We start from the raw sequence: 18,228 nt of genomic DNA on the forward strand, positions 1-18,228 counted from the left end.
AGTTATTCAGAGCCTAAAGATGATTTTAGAAACTCTTCTTTTACACACCCGGCACTTGTTGAGACGCCCTCGTGGTGCAGAGCAGAGTCCTTGTCTGCTGTCGGGAGAAACCCTCGGGCACGTCTGTTGGAATGCAGAGCAATTCCGCTCTCTGGTAACCCACAGATGATAACTGGGAAGATAAACTCACTGGGAACACAGACAGCTGATGGTCCGAACCTCTCGGGGGCCGGCACAAGCGTTCCCGTTGATTTAATTCAGGTCTCACTCGCAGTCAGGATCAGGAGGGAGTTTGTACCCAGACTCTGAGGGGAGAGGAGCAGGCTGAGCAAGGGCACAGGGGCCTGCTGGAAAAGAGGCAGCTGTGGCTCATTCTCAAGCGCTGGAATGCACTGAATGGAAAGTGCAGCAGCTCTGCACAGCCCCGGCACTGAGCGCGCTCCGATTCACTGACGTGCCCAAAAGCAGTCAGGGGTTAAATCCACAGCAACGACCTGGCCCTGGGCGCAGACCAAGCAGCCTTCAGCTCTTCCTCCCAGGCCGGGGAAAGGAGCCTTCCCTCCCTGTGGAATAAATGGCTCTAGAATGGCGCCAGTGTCTCAGCTGTGCAGCCAATCCCCAGACCCATTGCCCATTAATTACCCTGGCCTGATGCTGCCGTGTGATGCGCTCTGCCCCCGCTGCCCTTCACCCAAAATCACCCCTTCTGAGCCCGGATTCGCATCCTACATCAAAGCCCTGAAGCCGGGCCCTGAGCTGCCAGTCACAGCTGTGGATAAACAGGTGTAAAAGCGGGGGGTTTGGGTATTCCAGCGAGCAGAGTGGGTCAGGACAACAACGCTGCTCTGCCCCTGTGTGGAACCCAGCGCAGCTGGAGCGCGCTCGGCTCCTGAGCGCCCAAAACCGGCTGTGGCACCACGGCCTGCGCACGGGACACTGTTCCTGTCAGAGAAAAGGAAGCGCAGCTCGAGGGCAGACGGAACGGGTCGGCACGACCCGCAGACCCTGCCTGCTGCACGCAGCATTTCTGGGGCAACACCAGAGAGATCGGCGAGTTTCACGTTCCCCACGCCCGCCACTCCTCCCGGCATCACTGCTCCAAGAAATCAAAGAATCCTGCGGGAATCTATAAAATCAGAGGGTTTTGGGAAAGCTGCAAAAGGCAGGCCCCAGAGACAGCAGAACTGTGATCAGAGCTAAGCAGCAGCCATGAGATTGGTCAGCAGAAAAATGATGTAAGAAGTAAAAAAGAAAGGACAAATAGAACAATGGTCTGTGTGCTAACGCTTCTCTAGAATAACTCTTCAAGTTGCAGAAAAGTGTATTTAGTGAGATATTAGGAAGTTCTAAGCTTAATAATCGAGCTTTGGGCATTGTGTTTTAAGGCTCACAAGCAGGTATTGTGTTTGAAATAAGCAGGCAGTGTTTAACCAAAGGTACCTGTGCTTATGGTGATTGGATGGAACTACTGTCCATGTGCTTTTGCTTTGTGGGATTGGTCACGAAACTTTTAAAGTGAGTTGTAACATTTTCAGTTTGCTACCTAAAATGTGAGCTAATAGCATCTTTTCGTTGTCACAACTATGTAATGAGACCGATATTAGAAAACAAAACAGCTCAAGAGGCGTTTCTAGCAATTCAGTCTCGTCCGTAATTTGTACAGTCATTTGTAATTTGTCCCCAATTTGTCCATAATTTGTACTCATTTGTAATTTGCCCCCAGCCAGCAACAAATCCCTCCACATGTGCAGCACGTTTGAATCCCAAACGTGGATGATTGGTGTGATTCAGTTCTGATTTACTGTCAGCACAGGCAAGACAGAGGCTGTGCAGGGCGGGGACAGCCCCTGGATCTCACCTTGCTCCGTGTGGCCAGAGAGCAGGGAACGTCACCCCTGCTCCTGTCCCTGGCTTTGCTGCATTTCAGCCCCAGGAATCAGCACAGGCTCTGCACTCAGACCCACCAGGGAACGTCACCCCTGCTCCTGTCCCTGGCTTTGCTGCATTTCAGCCCAAGAATCAGCACAGGCTCTGCACTCAGACCCACCAGGGAACGTCACCCCTGCTCCTGTCCCTGGCTTTGCTGCGTTTCAGCCCCAGGAATCAGCACAGGCTCTGCACTCACACCCACCAGGGAACGTCACCCCTGCTCCTGTCCCTGGCTTTGCTCCATTTCAGCCCAAGAATCAGCACAGGCTCTGCACTCAGACCCACCAGGGAACGTCACTGCTTTGTGTTGGAGTTTGAAATGTAGGAAATCTTTAGGATTTTGGGTTTGTTAAAAGTTTGGAATTTTTAGAATAAAGTTTAGAAAAGTTTTAGAATTGTTGGGTAAGTTAAAGTTTAGAATTAAACACGGGATTTGAGTTGAGGTTTTGGAAAAGGTTTCTAAACTTAAGTGTTTAGAACTTAACTTTAGAAACTCACTTAACTTAGAGGGGAGAATGTGGATTTATAGTTTAAAGCAGACACTCATTAGGCTAAGTAAAGGAAACTTTAGTTTTAAAATTTAAGATATAGAAAAAAAGGTAGTTATAAAAGTAATTAAGAATGTTAAAACACAGTGCTGTTTGTGTGTTATAATATAGTTAACTAAAAAAACTTACACTGTAGCATGAATCTATAAGACAAAATATTTAAGATTAAGTTCTTGATGACAGTGTTTAATTAGCTAATAAATCTTTAACAGGTTTTGTAACTAGAAGTCTTGTGACCTTGTGAGCCGTGCTATGAAGATGTGAGCTGAACTCACCTTTCTTACTTACGTAAGAGGTAAAAAAATAAACCACATCATCAAAAACAATTCCTGTCTCAATTCAAAATTCCTCACAGCTTCAGATCAGCAAATTCAGCTAAAATTTGGGAAGGCCCAGCTTGCGGTTTGAGGTGGGGAGGACAGGGGAGGGAAGCAGGCTCTGTGCGTCCCTTCAGGGAGGGAGTAAAGCCACGGCAGGGGCAGGCAGAGCAGGCGCAGGGGACATTCCCCAGAGGGGCCTTTCTGCAGACACAAACGTGCCTCCGTCGGGACAATTTATCCTTCAAGTGCATGGGAGGGACGCTTTAATGAGGAGCGCCTGCCGCCCGCCTGGGGACTGCCAGAGCGCGCTTCGCAAACGCTACTGGCCGTGAAAACGCGGCGCTGATGCCCCGCAGCTCCGGATGGATTGGGCTGTAAACTCCCTTCCGACAGGAGGCCTAAACTCTATTCGTTTGTGAGAAAACTTCACCTGCAGGCGTGGAACGAGGAGAGCTCCTGCCCCTGAGCCCGGCAACGCCCCCAGTCACTCCCACCCTGTGGCCACAAAGGCCTCGTCTGTCACTGTTTCACTGGCATCTTGCTGTGAAGTCCTCGGTTTGCACTGTTTCATTGGGATCTCTATGGTCACAAATCCCGAGTTTTCACTTTTTAATCGGGATCTCTATTGTCGCAAAGTCTTTCGTCTTGAGTTTTTCATGGGGATATTGTCATGAAGTCTCGAGTTTTTACTTTTTCATTGAGATCTCTGTGGTCACAAAGTCCTTGTTTTTCACTGTTTCATTGGGATCTCTGAGGTCACTAAGTTCTTATTTTTCACTGTTTCATTGGGATCTCTATGGTCACAAAGTCCTCGTTTTTCAGTTTTTCATTGGGATCTCATTATGACGTCATTTTTCAGTTTTTCACTGGGATCTCATGATGAAGTCCTTGTTTTTCACTGTTTCACTGGGATCTCATGATGAAGTCCTTGTTTTTCACTGTTTCACTGGGATCTCATGATGAAGTCCTTGTTTTTCACTGTTTCACTGGGATCTCATGATGAAGTCCTTGTTTTTCACTGTTTCACTGGGATCTCGTGATGACATGCTTGTTTTTCACTGTTTCACTGGGATCTCATGATGAAGTGCTTGTTTTTCACTGTTTCACTGGGATCTCATGATGAAGTGCTTGTTTTTCACTGTTTTTCACTGGGATCTCATGATGAAGTCCTTGTTTTTCACTGTTTCACTGGGATCTCATGATGAAGTCCTTGTTTTTCACTGTTTCACTGGGATCTCATGATGAAGTCCTTGTTTTTCAGTTTTTCACTGGGATCTCATGATGAAGTCCTTGTTTTTCACTGTTTCACTGGGATCTCATGATGAAGTCCTTGTTTTTCACTGTTTCACTGGGATCTCATGATGAAGTCCTCGTTTTTCACTGTTTCACTGGGATCTCATGATGAAGTCCTCGTTTTTCACTGTTTCACTGGGATCTCGTGATGACATGCTTGTTTTTCACTGTTTCACTGGGATCTCATGATGAAGTCCTTGTTTTTCACTGTTTCACTGGGATCTCATGATGAAGTCCTTGTTTTTCACTGTTTCACTGGGATCTCATGATGAAGTCCTTGTTTTTCACTGTTTCACTGGGATCTCATGATGAAGTCCTCGGTTTTCACTGTTTCACTGGGATCTCATGATGAAGTTCTTGTTTTTCACTGTTTCACTGGGATCTCATGATGAAGTGCTTGTTTTTCACTGTTTCACTGGGATCTCGTGATGACATGCTTGTTTTTCACTGTTTCACTGGGATCTCATGATGAAGTCCTTGTTTTTCACTGTTTCACTGGGATCTCATGATGAAGTCCTTGTTTTTCACTGTTTCACTGGGATCTCATGATGAAGTCCTCGGTTTCCACTGTTTCACTGGGATCTCATGATGAAGTCCTTGTTTTTCACTGTTTCACTGGGATCTCATGATGAAGTGCTTGTTTTTCACTGTTTCACTGGGATCTCATGATGAAGTCCTTGTTTTCCACTGTTTCACTGGGATCTCATGATGAAGTGCTTGTTTTTCACTGTTTCACTGGGATCTCATGATGAAGTCCTCGGTTTCCACTGTTTCACTGGGATCTCATGATGAAGTCCTTGTTTTCCACTGTTTCACTGGGATCTCATGATGAAGTCCTTGTTTTTCACTGTTTCACTGGGATCTCATGATGAAGTCCTTGTTTTTCACTGTTTCACTGGGATCTCATGATGAAGTGCTTGTTTTTCACTGTTTCACTGGGAGCTCCGTGGTCGCAAAGTCCTCGTCTTTGTTTTTCACTGGGATCTCGATGGTCATGAGGTCCTCGGCCAGCGTCACCTGGTGTCCCGCCGTGGCGGTCTCGGCCTGGCTCTGCAGGCAGTGGTGGCCGCCGGGCGGGTAGCGCTGGCTGAAGTGGGTCAGCACCAGCCTCCTGGCGCGGCACTCGGCGGCGAAGCGCGCGGCCTGGCCGGGGGTGCTGTGCCCGCGCTGGCGCGCCGCGTCCTGCAGGCCGTCGGCCAGCGTGGCCTCGTGCACCAGCAGGTCAGCCTGCCCGCAGAGCCGCAGCGCGCCCGGCCCCACGGGCCCCGAGCAGTCGCCCAGGACGCAGACCTTCCTGCCGGGCACGGGCGGCGACAGCACGTCCCGCGGCAGCACCCTGGCGCCGCTGCTCAGCTCCACGGCGCGGCCGCGCTTCAGCTCCCCGTACAGCGGCCCGGGCGGGACTCCTGGCAGGGAAAGGCAAAACAGCCCCTCAGTGCTGCACCCGCAGTGCTGTTGCTGCAGCGTCAGCTTTAAAATACACCCCTCGAGGTGTGCTGGGCGGAGAGCTGGCTCGCCGGGAAAAAAACACAGCCTCGGTATAAAGGTCTATCTATATTTCGGATTTTTCGTACAAATCAAGAGCTTGTAGCCTTAGGAGGAAGCGTGTTTGAAGAAAATAATGGAATCCTAGAATAGCTTGGGTTGTAGGGCACCTCTGAGTTCATCCTGCTATGGGCAGGGACACCCTCCACTGTCCCAGGGATGGACACTTCCAGGGATGGGGCAGCCACAGGGAAACTGCTCAGGGAAACTCTATCAGAAAACCCCAGTTATATTGCTCGTAATAAAGTCACGGAAATCATGCAAATACACTGGCCATATGTTTTCCTGAAAGCCACGCTGAGCTGTTTAAGCTTTGGCACCTGAGCCTGTCAGCTGTTGCCAGCATGAGAGCGGTCTGTGGCATTCCCTGGCACCAGCGTCACACACCAGTTCAGAGCGCAACGTGGAGGCCAGGTGCCAGACAGAAAACAGAAAATTGAGTTAAAACAGGCTACGGAGAGAGACAGCTGCTCGGGTTTGCTAGGACACACAGGAGGGTGGCCATAAAAGAAGTAAAAAAGAGGAAAAATAAGTCAAAGTAGCTACCAAGCTCCTGCAGTATGTGCACTTTGAGCTTCCCGGGCCGGGGCTTCTCTTCCATCACGAAGCCGAAGGAGGGCACGCGGTGGAAGAGGCGGAACGCTCTCACAGACAGCTCCTCATCCTCCAGCAGCAAGTACGAGTCTGTTTCTGGATCCAGGTGCACAACTGTCCCCGGAGGCGCCCGGGCAAGCGCCTCGCCTCGGTCCAGGCCAGAAAAGTCCCGGAATTCACCGTCGGGACACTGGTCCTGCGTGGGGACCAGCTCGTGCACGCTGTAGGGCAGCAGGGGCTCGGAGTGGGACAGCTCCAGGCTCCTCCAGAGGAAGCTCCGCAGTCCCAGGGGCCCGTAAATATCAATGGGTGCCACGCTGGCGTCGGGGCTCCTCTGGAGGCTGAGCGTGCACAGCAGCCCAGGAAGTCCAAAAATGTGGTCGCCATGAAGGTGAGTGATGAAAATCTTGGTAATTTTGGCTGTTGGACAGAAGAGGGAAAGACAAAGCCAGGAAAAGACAGGAAAATAAAACAATGTAAGCACTCAGAAAGGATCGCCGTTTGGCGAGATGTTTGAAACAAGCGAGGAGGGAAATTAAAACCAGCGCTTAACGGACAAATCCTAACCCAAAAGGGGTTTCTTTCCCCATCCCTTCCACACAAGGAAGATTTTGGCCTGACAGGCCAAGGAGAGGCTGCAGAGACGCAAGGTTTAGCTCCTTCTAAGCCAAGCATTCCACAAGCGTGGAATGGGCCTGGCTGGTGACATCTGCCATGTGAAATGCAAGGAAGTGCTGGGAAACATTTGAGCTTAAATCTTACAGAAAATCTGCCGACTAACGAGGAACACAATGAGGAATTTGTGCTGCTCCTCCTAGCCCATGAAACGAACAAAATCAAAAATAACCAAAACCAAACCAGCATGCAGTTTTGATTTCAGAGTTTTTTAAGTGGCAGTAACCACGCCGTTGCTGACTGGTTTGTTTGACACAAGAGAAAAAATTGCTCTGTACATATCTGGGCTTTCTCTGGTGCCTGGGCTGCCTGGCCCCAGCTGGGTCCTGCCCTCGCTGGGTCAGAAGCGCCCAGAACTCTCTCGTGGCAGACACATGAGGGTCTTTAACCAGGCTGAACTCCCATCTCCACACAGCCAGGCAATCCCTCCAGCACCTGCTGGGACTGAGCCACAGGAATGACAGAGTCCCCTTCTTTTGTTTTAAGGTGATTTCAGTAAAGAATTTCATAGAAGTTACTCCATCTACCTGACATTAAATTCCCTGATGGGTTTTGGAGGAGCAGAAGCTTGTATTTCTGTTTGTAACTGACAATTCATCTTCATTCTTTGGGGGAGAGAAGTCAGCTCTGGCCACTGAGGACTGTGGAAGCACAGCGGCTGTGGCAGTGAGGTGAGCTTTATTCCTGATTCGTTTGCCAAAAGGTGAAAGTTACCCCCAACACACACAGCCTCGCTTGAAGAGGGACATTTACCCACAGGAAGGCTCACCGCAGGTTTGTCTAGAGCTGCCTCCAGACAAACAACAACCAAACCGTTCCTGTTTCAACCCGCTCGACATTGCCGAGGGCGATGAATTAATTAATTCCGATTGTCTGCGGGAGGCAGCTCTGTGCCGAGGGGGGCAGAGACGGCTGCGGGGCAGGTCGGGCCCGGGGGCGGCCAGAGATGGCTGCGGAGCAGGTCTGGCAGCCCCACCCAAGGCAGCCCCGCCGGCGCTCCCAGCCCAGCCCAGCCCAGCCCAGCCCTGCCCTGCCCTGCCCAGCCCTGCCCTGCCCAGCCCAGCCCAGCCCAGCCCAGCCCAGCCCAGCCCAGCCCAGCCCTGCCCTGCCCAGCCCAGCCCAGCCCAGCCCTGCCCTGCCCAGCCCTGCCCAGCCCTGCCCTGCCCTGCCCAGCCCAGCCCAGCCCAGCCCAGCCCAGCCCAGCCCAGCCCAGCCCAGCCCAGCCCTGCCCTGCCCAGCCCAGCCCAGCCCAGCCCTGCCCTGCCCAGCCCTGCCCAGCCCTGCCCTGCCCTGCCCAGCCCAGCCCAGCCCAGCCCAGCCCAGCCCAGCCCAGCCCAGCCCAGCCCTGCCCTGCCCAGCCCTGCCCAGCCCTGCCCTGCCCTGCCCAGCCCAGCCCAGCCCAGCCCAGCCCAGCCCAGCCCAGCCCAGCCCAGCCCTGCCCTGCCCAGCCCTGCCCAGCCCTGCCCTGCCCTGCCCTGCCCAGCCCTGCCCTGCCCAGCCCAGCCCAGTCCTGCCCAGCCCTGCCCAGCCCAGCTCAGCCCAGTCCAGCCCAGTCCTGCCCAGCCCTGCCCTGCCCAGCCCAGCCCAGCCCAGCCCTGCCCTGCTCTGCCCAACCCAGCCCAGCCCTGCCCAGTCCTGTCCAGCCCAGCCCAGCCCAGCCCAGCCCAGCCCTGCCCAGCCCAGCCCTGCCCAGCCCTGCCCTGCTCTGCCCAACCCAGCCCAGCCCTGCCCAGCCCAGCCCAGCCCAGCCCTGCCCAGCCCAGCCCTGCCCTGCCCAGCCCTGCCCTGTCCAGCCCAGCCCAGCCCTGCCCTGTCCAGCCCAGCCCAGCCCAGCCCTGCCCAGCCCTGTCCTGTCCAGCCCAGCCCAGCCCAGCCCTGCCCTGTCCAGCCCAGCCCAGCCCTGCCTGCCCTGCCCTGCCCAGCCCTGCCCTACCCAGACCAGTCCTGCCCAGCCCTGCCCAGCCCAGTTCTGCTCTGCCCAGCCCAGCCCAGCCCAGCCCAGCCCTGCCCAGCCCAGCCCTGCCCTGCCCCGGCTGCCGCACCCCGGGCTGCGCGGTGGCACCTCCCGAAGCTGCCCCTGCCCTCAGGGCACAGACCTGCTCGCAGGTGGCTCTTCATGAGCTGTGTCTGCGTCCCCTCGCCGCAGTCGAAGAGCCAGCACTGCCCTGCCCTGCGCAGCACCAGCGCCGAGGCCCCGCGGGACGGGCTCGGGAAGGCCGCGCCCGTGCCCAGGAAGGTGACATCCAGAGACATCCCGGGAGGGCGGCACCGGGAGCACGGAGCGGCTGCCTGCTGGGACACGGAGCACGGAGCCACTGAGCACAGAGCGGCTGCCTGCTGGGACACAGAACACAGAGCAGGTGCCTGTTTGAACACAGAACACACACCAGGTGCCTGCTGGGACACGGAGCACACACCAGGTGCCTGTTTGAACACGGAACACAGAGCAGGTGCCTGCTGGGACACGGAGCACGGAGCGGCTGCCTGCTGGGACACGGAGCACGGAGCCACTGAGCACGGAGCGGCTGCCTGCTGGGACACAGAACACACACCAGGTGCCTGTTTGAACACAGAACACACACCAGGTGCCTGCTGGGACACAGAACACACACCAGGTGCCTGTTTGAACACGGAACACAGAGCAGGTGCCTGTTGGGACACGGAGCACACACCAGGTGCCTGTTGGGACACAGAACACAGAGCAGGTGCCTGCTGGAACACAGAACACGTGTGCCAGGCTCTGGGACAGGAACAGCTCCCAGGGCACGGCTGGAGCTGTGCCAGGAGGGTTTAGGTTGGGTATCAGGGAAAGGCTCTTCCCCAGAGGGTGCTGGCACTGCCCAGGCTCCCCAGGGAATGGGCACAGCCCCGAGGCTGCCAGAGCTCCAGAAGCCTTTGGACAGCACTGCCAGGGATGCTCAGGGTGGGATTGCTGGGGGTCTGTGCAGGGCAGGAGCTGGACTGGGGGATCCTTGGGAGTCCCTTACGACTTGGGATATTCTGTGATTTGATGCATTTGTGCAGGGAAACCAACAAACATTTTTGTTTGAAGTGAAGGCATCCTCCACAGTTCAGTGTGAGGATAAAATTCCCTTTCCCTTAAAACATAAAAGTAAAACCTGCCTAGAGCAGGATATCACTTTCAGACAACACATTATTTAAAAGCAGAGATTTCCTTCTTATGTCCTGGAAGATTGCAAACACACAGCCCAAGCACAAGACCTGTGTGGATTCCCAGAGAAAACAGCCCTATCCAGTTGGAACAACTCTAAGCTCTAACCCCACCCAATAAATGAATAAATAATTTATTTCCTCTGAGCTCCGCTTAAATGTTGAGTTTTCCTGTGCAAGTGTTCCCTCTAGGAGCGTTTCAGGATGAGTTTCACCCAGCAGTCCCTGCTGACGTTTAAACGCCATTCCCGGATTTCGGGAGCGGGCAGCCCGGAGATGCAGAGGGGGAAGGATCACTTCCCCCAGAGCAACTTCAGAGAGGCAGGGGTGACCCGCGGGCACAGGCAGGGAGCACCTGTTTCACCCCAAATACCTGTGCCCAGCTGTGGATGCGTCCGTGAGGGTGCCTGCAGGAGGAGCCTGGCAGGGCCCACATGGACAGCCCACTGCTCTCCCACCTCATGGAGTGGGATTCCTCCAGCCCCAGTCCTCCCAGAATTTGCTCCTGCCTTCTTTTCAGAAGGATTTAAAACTCCGGGCGCCTTAATATCTTCAGATAGCTTTCAAAATAATTTCTCAAGATCAGTTGTTTTTAGATGAGTTTCCACAGCCTCCCAGTTTTTGTTCCCTGGGAGGGTGGGCAGGCCCTGGCCCAGGGTGCCCAGAGCAGCTGTGGCTGCCCCTGGATCCCTGGCAGTGTCCCAGGCCAGGCTGGATGGGGCTTGGAGCAGCCTGGGACAGTGGAAGGTGTCCCTGCCATGGCAGGGGTGGCGCTGGGTGGGCTCTGAGGACCCTCTATCCCAAACCATTCCAGGATTCTGGAATTCCAGAAAAAAGTGCTCTCTTCCCAGGTGGGCTTGCAGGGTCGTCCCAAGCACACCAAGGTGGAACCTGACCAGGGGGGCTCGGGGAGAGCCATGATTCATGTCTATCTCAGACCAAATGCAGAAATAAACACTTTGCAAATGCAACTATTTGCATTTTCCTTTTCCTCTGTGTAAAATCATTGGATCATACAAGAATTGAATGGTTTGGGCTGGAAGGAAATACTTGAAAATATTTGTATTGAAAATACTTTTATTCCAACCCCCTGCCATGGGCAGGGACACCTTCCACTGTCCCAGGCTGCTCCAAGCCCCATCCAGCCTGGCCTGGGACACTGCCAGGGATCCAGGGGCAGCCACAGCTGCTCTGGGCACCCTGGGCCAGGGCCTGCCCACCCTCCCAGCCAGCAATTCCTAATTGCCAAGAGCCCAAAATCTGTGCCTGCCCTCTGGCAGTGGGAGCCATTGCCTGGGTGCTGTCCCTGCAGGCCTTGTCCCCAGTCCCTGGGCAGCTCTCCCGGAGCCCCTGGAGGCCCTGCCGGGCTCCGAGCTCTCCCTTTCGGCACCCCGGGCCGAGCTCCCCTCAGCCGCCCCCGGCTCCGCCCGCGCTCCCGGCCCGGGCTCGGTGCTCAGGACACGCGGTGGGGCCGGCGGGGACACCGGGATGGGCTGAGGGGGCCCGGCCCCGCTCCCGACCCAGCCCCGGCCCCCGGCCGGGTCCCGGTTCCAGCCCGGGCCCGGTTCCGGCCTTACCTCTCGGGCGGGCGGCGCCAGGCGGGGCGGGCGGGCCGTGAGGAGAGCCCGCCCTGCGGCCGAGGGAGCGCGGGGCGGATCGCGCCCTCGCACCGACTGTGTCGGCCCGAACGAGTGCTGGAGCTGCACCGGCTCCGGGCAACGCCGGGATGAACCCGGGCTGGGGCTGAGCAGAGGGAGCAGCCCTGGGAGAAGGAGCTGGGGGTGCTGTGGGTGAGAGCTGGACCTGCCCCAGCCTGAACCCCCTGCCCTGTTGCCCTCGCGGAGCGATCAGCCCAGGCAATATAACAATTTTTTAAAATTCCCATTTTTCTTGGTTCTTATTGGAGTGGCTGTGACAGCACCTTGCCAAAATCCCCGGTATTCAGCAAAAATAGATTGTATTTTCCAGGGGACGAGGTACTTTGCACATCTTTTTCCATTCTGTTCTGTATTCAAAGGGCAGCTCAACACCAGGAAGGCAGGAAGGTGCAACGTTCTAGTTCTGAAACACCTTTTCCTTTTCCAAGTCCCCTTTTTGGGGAGTTTGCTTGTGCTGGTGAGGAGACGTGGAGGGGAGGCAGCGCTGAGTGCGGGGCTGGCACTGCTGGGGCCGCCGGGCTCCCAGGGCTGCAGGAGCACAGCCCTGCCCGGGCTGAGCCCCAGCGTGGGCAGCAGGGCAGGGGGGATCCTGCCCCTGTGCCCCGGGGCTCAGGTGAGAGCCCACCTGCAGAGCTGCCCCAGCCCTGGCTCCAGCAGCACAAGGAGCTGGAGCTGCTGCAGCCAGTGCAGAGGAGGCCACGGAGCTGCTGCCAGGGCTGGAGCCCCTCTGCTCTGGAGCCAGCCTGGCACAGCTGGGGCTGTTGAGCTGCACAAGAGAAGCTCCAGGGACACCTCAGAGCCCCTGCCAGGGCCTCCAGGGGCTCCAGCAGAGCTGCCCAGGGACTGGGGACAAGGCCTGCAGGGACAGCACCCAGGCAATGGCTCCCACTGCCAGAGGGCAGGCACAGATTTTGGGCTCTTGGCAATTAGGAATTGCTGGCTGGGAGGGTGGGCAGGCCCTGGCCCAGGGTGCCCAGAGCAGCTGTGGCTGCCCCTGGATCCCTGGCAGTGTCCAGGCCAGGCTGGATGGGGCTTGGAGCAGCCTGGCACAGTGGAAGGTGTCCCTGCCCATGGCAGGGGTGGAACGGGATGGTTGTTTAGGTTCCCTTCCAACTCAAACCATCTTTTGAGTGCATGATTCTAGGAAAAGACCTTAAAGATCATCACAAGCAAAAATTTACAGAGCCCTTTGGCAAAGGGACTTTTCCCAGTCCTGAACAGATCCAGCATTTTTGGTGTTTTTTTTTTTCCTCAGAATAAAAAACATCAGGTACGACTTAGGCAAAGGGAATGCATTTTACTAAGAAAATAGAAGACTAGAACACACATTTCAATAGAGTTACAACGTTATAAAGTAGGAAGAAACCCCAACCACTTCACATTTTACATACAGTTTTAGTTTCAGCTGAGCAATGACCCTCCCAGGCACAGCCAACCCCGCACAGATCAGGCTGGAAACTGTTCTCACAAGCGCCCCAGCAGGCTGACATTGATTTGCATAAGGTAGATATGTTTAAGATAGAAATAAATGCAGGTTATTTTGCTGTTTTGTTGACGAGGCAGCCATCTTTAGTCCTAAGAGTATTTTCATTCCCGTCAGGAAGGATCTGGCCGAAGAGCGGATGAGCCGAAGCCGATGGTAGGTGGAGAGCTGAGCTCAGCCTGGCGCCAGCCCCACGAGTCTGGGGAGCGCCACCAGCCAGCTCGGGGCTGCTGCAGCACCAGCAGGACACGGTGACAGAACCTGCTCCTCCAGCTGCAGCCGCGGCCCCTGGGGCCCGGGTGAGTCTTGCCATCCCCAGGGAGAGCGGGAGGCACGGGGGAAGCGCTCGGAGCTCTGCTGGGTCGTCCCACGGGAGCAGGCAGGGCAGGCAGGCCCACGCACAGCGAGCCAGATGTGCCTACAGCAGCAGCAGCAGCTGAGCGGCTTTGCCCAAATTCAGCTGCCAGGCCAGTGCAGCAGAGCTTTGCTCTGGGTTTCCTCCTCCTGTGCAACACCAGTCCCTGCCCGCCGCCCGTGGCTGCTACGGAACGGGGCAGCGCTTGGATCGTCCCGAGAACAGAAAGGACAGTGGCTCATCCAGCTGGAAGCACTGCAGCGAGACTGCAGCCCTGGCTGCTCTCGCACTGACCTGAGAGCTGCAGACAGCTCTGCGGCTGCGCCCCTCTGCAGCCAAGCAAAACCAGCCGGGACTGCCGGGGCTGGAGTCAGCTGAACTGAAACCTGGGTGGGAGCTGTACAATAGTGATCCCCACTCTCCCACAGGAACAGTCACCACGGAGGGGAGGGCTGCTAACGAGAAACTAAAAGGTGTATCGTTCATCTTGGCAGGTACTACCAGAGGAGTGTGACAGAGTTACTTTATCCCCGTAAAACAGCGTGCTGGAAACAACAGTACAAGAGGAAGACACGCACCGACCACAGGAAACCTGTTACACACCACTCTGCAGGTAAAGTGTCACTTGGTTTGAAGCTTGGAAAACGAACACAACGGATCAGGATGCATCACTGCCCACAAATGTAACCGAGAACTTGTGCCACGCATCCCTCTGGGGGGGGTTTAAAATGTATCAGACAACATTTTAATGTCCTTCTACATGTCACGTTGGCAGCTGGGCAGAGGCTTCAGGAACACACAAACCTCTGCAACACCTTTGAAGAAAACCACAGCTATTTTATGAAGAAAGGCTGTGCTTCATCAGACAGCTTTACTCTCCCCAAAAGCTCCTACAGCTTGCTGCCAAGAGGCTCAGTCCTGCTCCTGCTGATTTTAAGGAAGCAAGGATTGGACAAATCCTGGAAGACTGACCTCACCCAAGCTCCTGATCCTCTCAGAAGGGTTCTGCATACCCCAAGGAGACATGGAAGACAGTCTTTTACAAAATCATTTGGAGGGCAAGTCACAGGGGCTGTGTGACAAGCTACAACACTGGTGGTCCTTTAGGTGACGTATTTTTTTAACTTACACTATGTAACATGACAAAATGCATCCTGGTGACACCTGTTTCCCTTTGCATACTGTCTAAGAGAATTTTCTGTACAGATAAAGACCAGTAAATATTCTGAATAAACCAGCAAACAGAAAAAATCGTGTTAAGTAGAATATGAAAAAGGAAACTGGTTCCTTACTAGCCAGCAAGATTAGCAGTTGCAATTAGTTCAAGGATTAATTGTACCTGAAGGAAAACTGAACATGAATCTATGTATCTCAAAATCCTATGTGTGAAAAAAAATTACTTCAGGAGAAGATGAGAGTGAAATGGACTTAAAACTCTGTGAGCCGACCGGTTACCTGTTGCCAACAGGAAACAATGGCTGCACGTGGAAGGGCAAACCCCACCGTGTCCGTGCTGCAAGCTGCAGGGGATGCCCAGAGCCTGGCACACGGAGCCCAGGAGGCCGTGCTGGCTCAGGGCTGGCCGGCACCTCCCAGCCGGGACAGGGGACAGAGCCAGCCGCGCCGCCAGCACAGCCCGGGGCTGCTCCTGCTCCTGACGGGCCCGCAGCTCTGCTAGGGACTGCTGCTCCCTCACCTCCGCAGCGGCATTCCCGGCAGGATCCCTGCGCGGAAGCGTTTGTGCTTGGGGAATCCCGCTGCCGGCCGGGTCTGAGCGGTGCCGGGCGGGACAGCGGGGAGGCAGGCGGTGCCAGCACGGGCAGGGGCTGCTCCCTCTGGGACCGGGACCGCTCCTGCCCAAAGCAGGGCCCTGCTGCCTCCCCAAGCCGCAGCTTTTCCTGAGCGCCATCGAGAAGGGCCACTGGCTATGGACAGCAGCTGCAATCCTTGGGAACAAACAGTCAGCCTGAAGGGACACGGGATGGGTGCGTTTTGGGGGTTTTTGTCACTCATCTGCCTAACTGGCTGCTGGCAGGAGGGAGGAAGCTGTGTGTTCCCAGCACTCCGGAATCCAGTGATGCAGAACTCCACTGGCACAGTGCAACAGGATTCAGATAGAGCTGGACTTTCAGAAGGCAAAAAATAATTCATACATTGAATAAATAATTTCTTTTTCAGTAAGATCACTAATTTAAATACGATACAAACAAGGCAATAGCAAAAATAGATGAAAAAAGCACTCTTTGTAAAAACATCCTATGTCTGTGTGTGTGTTGGTGTCTTTTGTACATTCACCTGCAAGTGCAAGCTCCTGTGCATCTCAGCGCTCAGCAGTGAAGCACTTCGAGCCCCACCACACAACACTTTACCACAGCTTGAACACCACAGTTTTTTCCCCACATCACTCTTTTCTGCGTTTATATAATCAGTCTTCTTTGCCCACACAGGCAGCACCTTCCCAAAGTTTACTGTTCTTTGTGTGAATACAGTTTTAGAGCCAGAGATCAGGCTGTAGGTGCCCGAGGGGGTACTGGGGCCATTTTCCCTGCTCTGTTCTGGCCTGTTCTGCGGAGACTGCATTTTCCTTTGTAACTGAGGATACGAGAGCAGTGCTTGCCATGGGTAAATATCCTGAGCAAGCTCTGCTTTATCTCTTTGGATGATGTCTGCCAGTGCAGCACTGCTGGCACATCCACCTGTTTATTTACCCCTGCCCTTCTCCTGCCTTGCTGCAGCAAACTGGAGCAGCCTGGTGTCTTTGTTTCTGCTCCTGGCAGGCGGCTGCTCTCAGGGCAGGGAGCACACGCGGGGCCTGTGCCTGTCCCTGTGCCGTGACCAGGGCCCTTGGGCCTCGCCCCAAGGCAACTGGGGGAGCGTACACTGCGGCACCTGCAGCAAAGGTGCAGCACTGCCCTGGCAAGGAAAAGCTGAGCTGGGAACTTCTGCTGTCACGCAGGGACTCTGACAAACCGGGCCTGTAAGGGCAGGAAGCTGGAGCGATCAGGGCAGGGCTTGCAGCACTGCACCTTTTGGTGCTCACACTGACAGGGCGGGTGGGACCGGGGCCTCAGGGAGCGTGCAGCAGACTCGCTGGTGTGAGCAGCTGCCTGCCAGCACTCCTGCTCCAGCCCTGCCGGCACCTGGAACCAGCCCTGCCTACGGGCTGCTGCCTCCAGCTGAGGCCACTTTGGAGCCCTCGAGTCAGCAGCGTCACAAAACATCACACGCGAGTCTTGTTCTGAGAACAAGGGAGAAAACAACCTGGCTTAAATAAAACAGAAACTTGAAAAAATTTTAAAAAATTAAGTAAAGTTCCTTTGGTAAATAATTTTGCAGTCCATTGCTTAAAATCTCCTAGTAAAATCTCTAAAAAGAGTTCCATAAATTACCTCAGATCCTACCTCTACACAATAAAATTTATTCTTCGACAGCACGGCTTTGTTTTTAAAAGCAATTAAGTGATCAGTATTATTTTCAGGCTTCCCAAGGACAATTTGAACTAGCTTACATTTTTCCTGAGAACGGATTTCACAGAGTGATGAAAACAAAGCTGCAAACTTGCTGCAGACCCCACACATGAACATCTCGCTGCTCCTCAAGGAAACAGCAGACAATGCCACAAGGATGTCTGGACATGGGAGTCTTTAAACATTAAACAAAACAGAAGGCCCATCAGACTCTCTAAGTTGTCTTTAAGTGCCCTTTTGCTTTTTCTAGGACAAGTGGTCTCCCTTGATGTCACAGCTAATGCAGTGTGACAACACTAGGACAATTAGAAGACTGATTATTAAAGGCAGAAATAAGTAATTCTGGATATCAGCAGTGATGAGAGAGCTACAGTTTATCATCAAATGCATGTAGCTGAAATATCATTAATGGAATTCTTCGGTGTGGTGCTGGCTCTAAGCCATAAATGCAATGCTATTGTTTAAATTAATTTTGGAGGGCTCTCTCATCCCTGTGGCAGATGCCATTATCCGTACAGTTTATCAGGTACTTGGGAGAAATCAGGTGAAAAACAGGGCGTAAGGGGGGAAAAAACAACAACAACAACAACAAAAAAAAGGCAACGAAATGAGCGCAAATAAATTAGAGGAGTCAAAGATCATGATTAGAGTTGGTCTGAGGAGGGAGGGAGGGAGGGAGGGGATCCCTGCAGAGTGGCGGCGCTGCCTGCGAGCGGGCGCGGGGCTGGTCAGTGCACCTTGGACTCGGGCCAGTCGTACACGTCCGGCATGAAGGACTCGTACTCGTAGCTCCACACCTTGGAGCGGATGTAGCGGTTCTTGTCGGCCGGCTCGGGGTAGTGGAAGGCCATGTTGTTGGCGTACAGGAACTCCATCACCTGGGGAGGGGGGACAGCGCGGCTCGGAGCCTGCGGCAGCGCACGCGCCGCCAGGCACGGCCGGGAAACGCGCGCTGCGAAGGAACAGCTCCTCTGCCAGACAGGGGGCATCCTGCGCACGACAAGGGCATGGGCAAGCACAGAGGAGAGGCAGAAAAGCTGCTCACAGGCAAGGGGTGTCAGCCCGAGTAAATGGTGCTCACAGCTTCTAGCAGTTAGATTAATAAAAAGATGCCTGCTTGTCTCGTGGGCAAAGCAGAGCTGCCAACCAAACAACGCATGGACAGACAGAGCTAATAATGAAACTATGCA

General features: G+C 54.5%; 2 protein-coding genes across 2 annotated transcripts in view; both read right to left on the minus strand.

Annotated features, from left to right (window-relative positions):
• Positions 1-2,475: 2,475 nt before the first annotated feature.
• Positions 2,476-11,660, minus strand: ELAC1 (elaC ribonuclease Z 1). Its single transcript, XM_036403855.2, has 4 exons — positions 11,653-11,660; positions 9,001-9,238; positions 6,182-6,649; positions 2,476-5,496 (listed from the first exon to the last, which is right to left on the minus strand). The coding sequence occupies exons 2-4, from the start codon at positions 9,155-9,157 to the stop codon at positions 5,015-5,017; spliced, it is 1,107 nt and encodes a 368-aa protein (XP_036259748.1). The 5' UTR covers positions 9,158-9,238; positions 11,653-11,660; the 3' UTR covers positions 2,476-5,014.
• A 1,350-nt stretch (positions 11,661-13,010) lies between these two features.
• Positions 13,011-18,228, minus strand: part of ME2 (malic enzyme 2) — a 40,514-nt gene continuing 35,296 nt past the window's right edge. Inside the window, exon 16 of the mRNA XM_036403316.2 lies at positions 13,011-17,916. Coding sequence (XP_036259209.1) covers positions 17,767-17,916 — 150 coding nt within the window. The 3' untranslated portion in view covers positions 13,011-17,766. The remainder of the gene's footprint in view (positions 17,917-18,228) is intronic.

This window comes from Molothrus ater, chromosome Z, assembly GCF_012460135.2.
Source record: "Molothrus ater isolate BHLD 08-10-18 breed brown headed cowbird chromosome Z, BPBGC_Mater_1.1, whole genome shotgun sequence".
Taxonomy (NCBI): domain Eukaryota; kingdom Metazoa; phylum Chordata; class Aves; order Passeriformes; family Icteridae; genus Molothrus; species Molothrus ater.

What these genes read in the sequence shown, in the direction of transcription:
- ELAC1 (XM_036403855.2), bottom strand. Translation starts at nt 9,157, where the DNA reads ATGTCTCTGGATGTCACCTTCCTGGGCACGGGCGCGGCCTTCCCGAGC. An exon ending in GAAGAGCCACCTGCGAGCAG is followed by an intron (nt 6,650 to 9,000) that starts GTCTGTGCCCTG and finishes TCTGTCCAACAG; the next exon opens with CCAAAATTACCAAGATTTTC. An exon ending in GCACATACTGCAGGAGCTTG is followed by an intron (nt 5,497 to 6,181) that starts GTAGCTACTTTG and finishes TTTCCCTGCCAG; the next exon opens with GAGTCCCGCCCGGGCCGCTG.